The sequence below is a fragment of the Ammospiza caudacuta genome, chromosome 22 (assembly GCF_027887145.1).
Source record: "Ammospiza caudacuta isolate bAmmCau1 chromosome 22, bAmmCau1.pri, whole genome shotgun sequence".
NCBI classification, from domain to species: domain Eukaryota; kingdom Metazoa; phylum Chordata; class Aves; order Passeriformes; family Passerellidae; genus Ammospiza; species Ammospiza caudacuta.
Genome location: NC_080614.1, coordinates 3,380,403 through 3,391,895, shown reverse-complemented (window position 1 = coordinate 3,391,895; position 11,493 = coordinate 3,380,403). Strand labels below are relative to the sequence as shown.

General features: G+C 50.5%; 1 protein-coding gene across 3 annotated transcripts; it reads right to left on the bottom strand.

Annotated features, from left to right (window-relative positions):
* Nucleotides 1-78: 78 nt before the first annotated feature.
* DNAJC16 (DnaJ heat shock protein family (Hsp40) member C16) lies at nt 79-11,471 on the bottom strand. Of its 3 annotated transcripts, none has more exons than XM_058818731.1 (14): nt 11,279-11,471; nt 10,111-10,177; nt 8,911-9,241; nt 8,481-8,665; nt 7,243-7,347; nt 6,497-6,655; nt 6,016-6,146; nt 5,677-5,860; nt 5,324-5,506; nt 5,029-5,105; nt 4,697-4,777; nt 4,511-4,609; nt 3,906-4,076; nt 79-3,496 (listed from the first exon to the last, which is right to left on the bottom strand). In XM_058818731.1, exons 1-14 carry the CDS (start codon nt 11,437-11,439, stop codon nt 3,100-3,102), a joined length of 2,331 nt encoding a protein of 776 aa, XP_058674714.1. In that variant the 5' UTR covers nt 11,440-11,471; the 3' UTR covers nt 79-3,099. The 3 variants fall into 3 exon arrangements, with proteins under 3 accessions (XP_058674714.1, XP_058674716.1, XP_058674715.1); XM_058818733.1 differs by having other exon boundaries at nt 79-3,493; XM_058818732.1 differs by having other exon boundaries at nt 3,906-4,073.
* Nucleotides 11,472-11,493: the final 22 nt, after the last annotated feature.

Here is an 11,493-nt window from a genome sequence, read left to right as displayed (position 1 = left end):
ACGCTCCTGAAATTTCTGAGAGGACATGGAGGTGAGGTTAGTTTGGACATGGAGACACAGAGCCACCTCATCACACATTAAAATAGTTTATTTTGGTTGCGAAACTGTAATTGTCTTAAAACAAAATGACATCAGTGCCTGATCACAAATACAAAAACAAAACAAAACCCCCCAAAAATAAAAAAGACAAGTTTGCAAAATAAGTTAATTTCCCCCCTCCCAGTATCAAAAGTGCAAAATAGGTACCTAGTTCTCAGTCCTACTTGTCAGGCTGCGCTCGTGTCCTGGCTCCTGGTTGCTGTGGGTGAAGGGCAGAGACAGGGACAGGGAGGAGTTTGGGAACAATCTCCACTCTGGGGCCTGTATCCCTTTGCCTCAGCTCTGAGCACTGTGCCATCGCTCAAATATCACTAGGAAAGTGCACTAGGACCCAATCTCCTCAATCTTTGGATTACAAATCACCGCGTGTGGAACAGAATCACAAGTGTTCAGAAAATGATGGGGTGATGGTTCATGGCTGCTGGGAGAGGGCAGATCCCGGGATAAGCAGCTCTGACTGTGGTCTCAAGACAGCAAACACCTGGAGTGCCATGCTGGCCCTAACCAGGGGGCAGAGCAGCTTGGCTTTTGCTTCAACTCAGGCAAAATTTCCATAAAAATCCAGGAGCTGTGCTCCTGTCCAGCCCCAGCCAGCACCAGTGGACCGATGCAAACACTCCCTGGCTGAAAGGGGAGGTTACCTGTGTTAAAAAGAAAATAAACCCAATGATTCTGGCAGCATGCAACACACAATGGATGTGAAGGCCATAAAGCCTTCTCCCCCCTTCCTCAGGGTTGAGCTGAATTCCCTCACTGTAGCATAACTAGGCACTTTTTCATGAGTTGAGGGTTTTCTCCTTGTTTCTGATCAGCTGAAGAAACAGCAGAGAGACAGAGAGCATTCTTCTGCTACTGCAAATGTTTAAGATGTTATGTGGAGCCTTCTGCTGGGGTAAAAACTATTCCAACCACATCCTGCATGGCAAGCTGTGGGAAAAGTGCAGGAGTGCTGCAGTGATTGCTCCAGCCAGGTGGAAATGAAGTCTAGAAGCATCAGGCTGGTGTTTCACTCCCTCTCTGCTCTCTATCAGCGCTACCTGTGTGCCTTCACAGGAGCTCCAGGGCAGGGAGAAGACTTCACCTTCCTTCCTTCCCTCTACTTTAGTGCCTCATTCCATGGCCCAGAGTGCACTGGGCTGGAATTAACTCACATTAATTAACCTCACATAGGGATAGTTTGTAGTATTGCAGCCTTTATTTGAAGCACGTTGTACAGGGGATCTGAGGTACCTGTGGGGGCTGGAGCATGCCAGTCTGCTCCCAGGATGGGGAAATGCAATGAGGCAAGGCTTTGGGAGCAATTAGGGCACACAGGGAGTGCAAAGACTGGAGTATTCCCTACTTCTCTGCGGGATCAGCAGCTAGCTCAGGGGTTGGCAGTTATTCCTACTGACTAGCTGCTCTGCTAAGATGGTAACTAAAGTGGCAAGGGCTGAGTCTGGAATTAACACCATGTGTTCACTGAGTGCTCTGTGCTCCAAGCCCTGTGACAAAAGGCCACTGGCCCCCATCCCTGTGCTTTGGCAATGCTGGAGCCTGATGGTGCCCCAGGGTTCCAGATCCATGGAAGGAGGAAGCCTGGGTGCCAATGTCAGTGCAGTGAGAAGGAAGAACAAACCTCACAGGATTTCAGTCCTTGCCACAAAGAGAAGCCCTGCTGCCTCACTGTGTCACTCAAGGAGTGTTAAGCAGCCACCAGGCTGCTGTTTATCATCATTCTGCCTTAGCCAGGGGCACCCTTTCCCTGTGGTGCTGGAAGCAGCTGTTGGGGCACTGCTACAGCAAAGCAATGTCCAAACCCAGGGCTGTGCAGCTGCTCTAACCTCACACACCCCCAATGCTTCCAAAAGATGAAAGAAATACCCAAGCAAACAAACACAAAGCCACGAGAGCAGCCTGAGTGTGCAGAAATGGAGGTTTGGGGTAAGAAGGAAATGGGTGAGAGGCTGAAACCCAACATCTCAACCTCCAACTAAACCAAAGGAGCTTCACACGCACGCAACAGTCTGATGATACAGCACTTCTGGGGCAACATTTCAAGAATACAATCATTGAAGGTTGAGGTTCCTTGATACAAAGGAAGGTTGGTTTGTACTACAGCTGGAAAGGTGTTTGCAAGGAGCCCAGGTGACTCCCTGGCAGCTACGTAGACTTTTTTACATATCTACTGGCTCATAGCAGCTCACGCCTACAATCTGAGGACGCAGGTAAAATTATGGCTCTAGGATACATCGTCTAAAATCGACAGAAGCAGAAAAGGCATCTGGAAAATCAACATGACATTTAAATGACTCAACACTTTGACAGTATTTTATGGCCGTGCCCTTTCCCTCCCTGTTATGGTTCAGCCAGTGAAGCTGCAGGTGGAACCATGACACGAGGAGCATGAAACATGCAGATCGCCCACGAGCCTGCACCATGGGGGGGTCCCAGCTAAGGTTTGCTACAAGGGAGATGCTCCTAACTGGATTCTGCATCACTTACCATGGGGAAAGCCAAGAGAGTACCACTGCCTGGTGGGAGGAGGCCTTTCGGAAGGGCAGGGCCTGGAGGGTCTGCAGGGTCTTGCCAGAGTTACACCATGCACCATGGGCTAAGCACACGGGGACGGGGAGGGAGTACCATGACCTGGCCTGCACCACCGGCCACAGCTGGTCCAGACCCAGGGAGGTCACAGATTTCTTCAACTGAGGTAAAACAAGAGGTGGGATGGGGGCGACTCGGGAAGCAGACGTGGCAGGACGAGAGGCGCACAACGGACTTCTTGGCTCTGGGGTTGTACAGCGTCCAAACGCACGGCGGGGCGGCGGAGGGCACACGGGCGTGCTTGGCTGCGCTCCCGGGCTCCAGACACGGGAGATGTGTTCTAATTGCCAGCCCCAGGAAAGTTCATCTAAAACCTAAAGTCCATTCAACAAGTTTGTTTGAGTATTCCTGGAAAGAGCTGTCCCTTGTCATCTTCATAAAAAGTTTGTCCCCTTAGAATCTCTGTAAAATTCCTCAGTCTAGTGCAGGCCATGAGGGGATATAGAACCTCTGTAAGGAACCCTCTAGAAGGCGTTCCATCCAAAAGGACAATTTGTGTAATTTGTTTTTAATGGATCTAGATCCCGGGCTGCAGGAGGATTTCCCTCTGGCTTCCGCATGTTGTAAAGCATCGTAATCCTCGCACGATCCCAGGGTTCCCCCCTCGTCCCCTGATCTGTGAGGCTTAAAGAGGCAGAAGTATTTCTTGTGGCCGTTCAGAGCCAGGACATAGCCCGTGTAGTCACGCTCGAGGAAATGCTTGTCATACTGGTTTGGGATGGGGGCCGCATCCTGTGCAAACTCCAGCAGATATTCCAGCCACTCTCGGTGCTTGTCCAGGCTGAGGAAGGAGAAGTGAAGAGAGCTGCTTCTGGGGGAAGAGCAGAGAAGATACTGGGATTAGCATGTGTCCTGGGTCTGGCTGGATTCCTACTGGACAGGTAATGAATTGTCAACAAGGACAGCGCAGTGCTGTGTTGCTGCAGCTCCTTTTTCAGCTCAGTGTATGCAGCACTGTCATGCTTTCTATTTGTCAAATCATGGCTCCAGTCAAAGTGGCACCAGCACCCAACCCCTCTGGCCACCACCACCAAGTCTGGCTGGGAACAGCCTCTTGGTTTTTGGTGGTTCATTGCCACTGATGAGGGCAGAGGCCGCTTTGATCAACAGAAGCATTCACTCCTGGCAATGGAGCCACCCACACTCCTGACGTGTCACCAGAGCAGCATCACACAAGTGATTAATACAGCAACAGAAACCTGGGAGAGGGCCCAGCCTACCCTGTGAACATGTAGACTTCGAGGGCAAACTTCTGGAGCAGGGGGGTTTTGGTGGAGTTGGACAGGATCAAGACAACGTTCATGTGCCCTGGCCTCAGGCGCACCAAGTTACTGGTGTAGTTGATGTCTGTTAGCTCAGTCACCTCCACAAAGCTCTTTTTGGGAATCCTGCTGCAACAAAAACACTGAGTGAAAGGGGGGCAAAGGACTGGGAGCAACTGAGGATGGAGAAACTGTGAGTGCATTTGCCAGCCCGTTATGCTGAGCCATCCTTGTGCCCTGTAGCAAAAGCCAATGTAACTGGTGCAATGGCTTGGTTTGCACCTCTCTCAATGAGTGGGTCAGACCTTTCCCTTTCCCCTGAGGATGCTCTCTTGGGCAAACTTGGTGGGAATTGTTTAATAAGCAGATTAGTGTCCCCTTGTCCTTGCTGGCTGGGTCCTGGCTGCACACTGGTCCTCCTTCCTTGCTCTGCCTGCACTGCCCTGCACAACTGCACTATGTGCAACTTCAGCACTTCTCAGCTCTTTACTAACCCTCCTTGCACAGGTGCTCCCTGAGCAATGCTTTTGCAGAAAACATTCTGGAAAAGTTAGAGAGGGAACCTGTTACTCTCTTTGCTGAAGCTCGCGTCGTTCTTCTCCGTCTTTGCAGCCGTTTCTTCTTTCCCCGAGGGTGGAGCGTCCCTTGTGTCACTCGAATCACTGCAGAGGAAAGGCATTTTGTGCGTGTGTAAGGCTTTGGGGTTGGACTGAAGAGCTATCCCTGAGGGCGTTTTGGTGCACACTCACCTGAAAGCCTGAACAATAACAGTGCCAAAGAGAATGAAGAGCGCAGAGAAGAGCAAGGACAGGAGTGGCATCATTTCTCGCCTGAGGGAAGATGTGCAAACAGCAGTCAGATCTGTGAGTTCACATTTTCTGCCTCGATTTCAGTTCCTGCCTATGTCAGATAACAGGCAGTGTGCCTTCCCCAGAAACTCAGCTTGTTTCTTGGGTCTTAAAGGCCATCATATTTTTGAGTGCTGTCCTGCTCCCACCCAAAAGGATGCTAAAATTTGATCTGTTTTAAAATAAGGTGACAAGGAAGCTATGAATACCAACAATGGATGCCCAATCCATACCAGTTACTGTGAAACAAACTGTCCCACCAGTCTGAGATGTAGTCCACTGTGGAGTAGAACCATCGGATAAGGAACATCTGTTTGAAAAGAATGAAAAGCAAAAAATGAAATGACAAAACTATAAAGAGCCCCAACGGGTTCACAGCATACCATGAGATTCCTTCTGTAAGCAAGAAATCTTTCAAGAGTTTTGCCTTGTTATTTTAAAATAAAAACAATGCCTCTGAACAACCATAATGGGACTGTCCACAAAGGTGACGTGAATGTCAGGCATCTGGAAAGGCTGTGCACTTACAGGAGCGAGCTCATCATTCAGGTCTGCCACAACGGTCTCTGATGACAGAAGGCCTGGGTCTGTCCTCAGCTGGTCCAGGAGATCCAGGAGGATGAAGTTGTCCTCTTTGCTGCCTTGCCAGGCCTCCTCTAAGACTTTATAGGCGATCTTCCCTGCATTATTGCGTCTCTCCAGAATGACCACCTGGATGAGCCAAGAGCATGGCACACATCAGAGAGGAAGGGGCTTTTGTTTTCTTCTAGACAGATGATTCATTTCAAACCACTGCCCAGAATCAGGTGCCACATCAAGGTACAGCATCAATTAAATGACAGGCTAAGAGAAGAAGGGATTAAAAATAATAAAACGCTCACAGCTGATCTTCCACGATACTTCTCCTCATCCATCAGCAAGGCGTCTGCGAATTCCGGCTGCCGATCACTGTATATGTGCACAAACCTCAGTGTGTCTTTTGTGTTGGCCACAGCAAAAGTCAAAAATGCCTCATAAGCCTCAGCAAACTTCTCTCCTTCCTCGGTAAGCAAGACCACGCAGTGCCTGGATGACACAATGAGATACAGATTAAGAGCCAGTCTGGAGGTGAGAGGGAATGACCAACCCCTTTCCTCTTGGAAGAACAAAGTGACAAACCAAAAGTGACTCTAGGAGCAGCACCAGAGCCTTGGGAAACAAAATGGGAACCCCTCACTTACTTCCGCTGACGGTGAGACTTTTTCACAGGACACAGCTCCTGGAACAGCCTCTGGCTGGTGAGCCTGGCCACCATGAGGAACTTATTCTGGGAAAGGAAGTCATCAATGAGCTGCTTCTTCATTTCTCGTGCCTGGCAAGGACCAAGAAAGCAGAAGTCGGAAATGAGCAGGAAGAGGAGGGGAAAGCTGTCGGATGTTCCTGGAGAAGGCTGCCAGCCCTTGTGGTCATCCCTGCAATCACCCAAGATGTTTTGAGGCCCCAAGACTGTAAAGTTACAAGTGTCCCCACTCCCCAACAGGCTGGAGTGCCCCAAGCTTCTCTTGTCCTAACACTCTCTCTCCTCCTCCAAAGTCTGAGTTTAAGCTGAGAACAAACACTCTTCCTCCAAACTGCACCACTGACCACGCCCTCATCACCAGCTCGGTCAGAAAAGCTCTGTGCCCCTTTCCCATAGCTCTTGGAGAGGGCTCTGAGTGATACCTGCACAACGTCAGCGGGCCGGTCGATGTGCTCCTTGAAGATCATCATGGTGGGAGTGTAGACGTTGATGTTGTACTGGCTGGACAACTCCTCGGTGCCTCGCAGTCCGACGTACACGTAGCCAAAGGAGAGGTAATCTCGGTAGGCAAAGGCCGTCAGCTGGGCAGGAGGAAATCCCCAGCACAGTTATGTTACAGTGTAAGCATTTGCTCCCCAAGTGCCCGTGGTGACTTTGCTCCAAGAACACATCCTGCTGGTTGAATCCCATCAGATGTGCTGTGAGAGGTACAAGCTCTTGCTCTCCCTCACTGAACCAAGTTTTGCATCCTCTTAGTCATTGCGCCAGGAGTCTTCACAGATCCACGGCTTTATTTACAGCCTGACATGTTGTAGGGTGGCAGGGGCTTCTTAGGAAATGGGATTTTCAGCAACCCAAATTAGATATGCCACAAACATCTCTCATTCCCAACAAAGGTTGTGCACCTGTGTTGCTGCTACCTCTGAAACACACCTGCACCTTCACACCCGTGAAGGGTAACTGTGTCAGGATGAAGAAAAAGACTCCTTACAAAGCTGGTCACCTGGCTACATCATTTACAACCTGCACAAATCAGCTTGCTCTCCTCAGACCAGTCAGTGGTGTCTGGAGGCATCAGTCCACCTCTGCTCATGGCAGTGACGTGCTGTAATTTGGAACATCTGGATTTGTAAGCAAGTCAACAATGCAGTGAGAGAAATGACATTACCTTGTATAACAACGGCACAACTGGCATGTGATCGAAGAGCAGCACGTGGGGCTTGTTGTCTTTCCTCCAGTGGGACAGAAAGCGGATGTAGTTTTTATCTGTAATCTTTAGACAGAAGCAGAACATCAGTTTAAACTCTGAGCTGTCAGACACCAGCAATGAGGTGTCTGAACAAGGGCTGAGTCTGAAAATGCTGTCCAGGTGTTGCAGGAAGCAGACCAACAGTGGGTTGGTCTTTCCAACACATATTCCTGATTAATGAGTGAATTAAAACCACCAGTCTTGACCTCCCTCAGCCATCTTAGTTATTGCAGCCTCTGTTGATGCCATTCCAAGTCAATGCCAACATCACTGTTATTCTCTTGTTTGTTGGGACCATATTATTTATATGTACATAAAAATGGGAACCCAAAGGTTAAAAGAAGGCTGAGAACTCCAGTAAACCTGCTCTGTTTCAGGTGTGCTACCTCTCAGAAAGGACATAGATGGCTGCAGTTACTGTGGAAGGGGAAATTATCCCTATTTTTGGGGCGAGAAATCAAATAACTCCAATAACCAGAATACAAGTGAAAAGTCCACTGGGGAAGGTGACCCAAGGGAAAATGAGGTGAGATGAACAAGGCCATGAGCAGAGGCCAGGCAGGTGAGAGTGCTGTGGGGGCTGACCCAGCCACATCACAGGGGTGGTGGGCGTCTTAGGACTCTGTCAAAAATAACCAGAAGGCTGAAACACAGGAATATTTTATCAGTTAGGAGATTTTACTTATGACTTTGAAAGGGCTCATGCTGCTAGTTCATTTCAAAGGTCTGAAGGAAAACTGGATAAAACAAACGGGACTCTGTGTCAGTGAGTTTTAGCAGACATGACCTATGAGGTAGCAAGTGGTCCCTAATTTGCTGGATGAAATGCCAGGAAAGCAGGAGAGAAGTGAAATCCAGCAGGTTCGTGTTCTAGGGATAGCTTGGGTAGAGCCCTGGCAGCTGTGGGGTGTCACAGCTGGGGTCAGCTGCCACTAGAATCACTGGTGTGGCCATGCAGTAACAGGATCCTTTTTTCAAGGACTAGTGTTACAGAGCTGTGGGGTGGGAATGCTTCTGACAGCTCCAGGGCTTGGAGCTTTGTGTCACAGATCAGCTTGGAGCCTGAATTAAACAGATTAACCACCAAAACAGCCAAGGAGAGAGGGATCTCCAGGCAGAGAGGAACAGCAGCATCTCACACCCCTGCTAGAACCTACCTTTTCAACAAGATTCCCTGGCAGAAGGTTCTCCACGAACTGCCGCAGGTTTTCCCGAACGACAGCGTTGTGGAAGAAGGTTATTTTCCCATTAATGAGCCCCAGCAGGGTTGGAGTGCTGTGGGCACCCAGATGGTGGGCGAGGCGCCGTTCGTACCCCGCGTGAACGACGCCGATTCCTGCTCCTGGAAAAGGAGAGCACCTGGTTCACGTCTAAGATCCCCCACAACCCAAATGCCCAGTGCAAAACTGATGACCTGCTCCTTTGCCCAGCACCCTGCTTTGGAGTTAGGAATGTTTGGGAGAGCATTAGGATAAAACCCTGAGGAAATCCACCGGGTCTAAACTGGGTCACACAAACCTGAAGGCAAACCACCGCAGCCTTACGAGGCGAGGGACACACACCCAACCCCAACAACCTCATCCTTACCCAGAGCCTCCAATTCCTGAGCAACTTCCTTCCACACGGGCTCGATGTGGATGCAGCTGAAGCACCAGTCTGAGGTGATTTTAATGAGGTAAGGTTTCTTGAAGCTATCTGGCACGATTTCATTGATGTAGTGGGAAAAGTGGAGCAAATACTTCTCGTCGGAGGTGTCGCGCCTCTCGGAATTGAAAGGGAAATGGAAGAAGGACTCATCAAAATAGAAGCCATCGTGGAAGCGGTGGAACTGGCGGTGCTGCTGCTGAGAGAAGCCCTGGCTTTCCCCAGCATCTCCGTAGCGATCAAAGTTTGCCCTCTTTTCCTCGTTGGAGAGAATCTGGAAAGGAAATGATGGAAAAATGATTGCCTGAAACCATGAGGGGGAACTGCCCTGACTGTAATCCCTCAGTAAATAACATAAGCAATGTGCAGTCTTTGCTGCACATCAGACAGATAAATATTTTGAAAAAGGAAGCATCACATCCTTCTCAGCTCACTGTGGTAAATAAGGGTAAAAAACCCTCAAAGCCCAAAGAAAATGAGCCCCTAAATCCAGATTGCTATACCCACTTCTGTAACCAACACCTCCTCGGGTCTGAACATTCTGTGTTCTGAGCACAAACACTTTTCTGGAATGGCTTTTGCTGGTGTCTCTTTGAATCTGGAAGGTTCAGAAAGTGCCAAAAGTTTCACTGAGCAGCCAGATGCCCTGCAGAGAAACTGCATTTTTTTAGCAGGGAAATAAAGATTTATTTTGATTTCCATGGGCTTGGCTGCCACAAACTGGAGCAACCAACTTCCAGAATGTGCAAATAACTACTGCTAAGACTAATTTGAGGTGACTAAATCCCTGTGATGATGAATGTTGCTTACATGACCCCAAAATGCTTTTATGTATATGTGACACAGTCAACATGCTGGTCAGCTGAGCAGGGCTTGGGGAATACCCCACTCCTTCCTTCTTTGAGGCTTTTTAGGCAGAGCAAGGCAGACCTGTAGCAAAGTATTTACAGCAGAAACCATGCTGGTGACCCCAGTGGCTCTGTCAACAAAGCTGAGCAAATATTTGGGTGGGTAATGTCCACCTCCACAGAGTCAAGCACCTTTCCCACACAGACATACACTGGAAAAACACAAAGCAATGTATGGAAAACTAAGGTCACTTAATGTTAACGATACCAGGAGTTCACAGGAAGCATGTGTTACCTCATAGGCCTTGCTAATCTGGATGAATTTGTCCTCTGCTCCCGGGTCCTTGTTTTTGTCAGGGTGCCTGTGGGGCAGAACCAGAGGAAAAGGGGTCAGTGGGGGAGCTGTTGGCCTCTGTTTGGAGGTGAGGAGGACATGGGCAGTGAGGGTGTGCACTGACATCCCCGAGGCTGAGGTCAGATTTATACCCAGCGCATGCTGTTCCTGCCCAAACCCCATCCCAAAATGCAGCACTGGGATGTGGGCTGTGTGCCTGTGGACCTGTCCCTCTGTCTGCTCCATCCCCAGCTGCCTGAGCCCAGGACATGGAGTGTGTCTCCTTCCTAGCAATGCCTCCCTTGGCTGCTGCTCTACATAACCACCAGGTTCTTCCTTGAATCACCTCCTGCCATGGCCTCAGGGATGTCTCACACGGAACAACACAGGCTCTAAAAGCTGCAGGTAAGCCTACTTTATTAATTTTATTTCTATGCTGAAAGCCTGCCCCTTACCACACACCACCTGCATGAGGGGCGTGACATTTGTGCATCCAACCCATTTCCCTTCCACAGCACAGTGACTGAATGGCCCTAGGACATCCAGGTATCAAGCTGAGACTTCAACCCTTGTGCATTAGAAGTTCCCAGGGAGAATTTTTTCTCCCCACAGCGAGACTCCAAGAGAACTTTTCCCCCCATCACCTGATTCTGGGAGAACTTTTTCCCTTTGTAACCAGACTCTGGAAGAACTTTTTTCCTGTAGCCAGACTCTGCGACAGTTTTCACCCCACAGCCACACTCCAGGAGAACTTTTCCCTCTGTAGCCAGATTCCAGGAGAACTTTCCCCCACTCGTAGCCAAACTCTGAGAATTTTCCCACCCTAGCCAGACTCTGGGAGAACTTCTCTCCCTGTAGCCTGATTCTGGGACAACTTTTTCCCCTCGTAAGCAGACTCTGAGCGAACTTCTGCCCCCGCAGCCGGACTCCAGAGGGTTTTACAGCAGTATCGCCGGCATGCAGCATCTACGTGTGCGTCAGGCTGACGGCCGGCCTGCGAGGACGCCGGGGCGCACCGCCAGGCGAGGCGGCTCACGGCACCGCGGGCCGCGGGGCCTGCCGCTGTCACCGAGCCGGGGCCGGGATCCGCTCCGGGGCCGGGCGGAGGGGGTGCAAGGGCAGCACGTACCATTCCCGGGCGAGCCGCTTGTAGGCCTTCTTGATGTCGGCCTGGCTGGAGCTCCGGCCGACCCCTAGCACGCGGTACGGGTCGAACTCGCCCGGCGCGGCCGCTGCCAGCGCCGGCAGCAGCAGGAGGAGCAGGAGGCAGCCGGCCCGTCCCGGCTCCATGGTCCGGCGGGCCGCGGGCGGAGGAGCGGACGTGCCGCCCTCCCGCACCGAGCG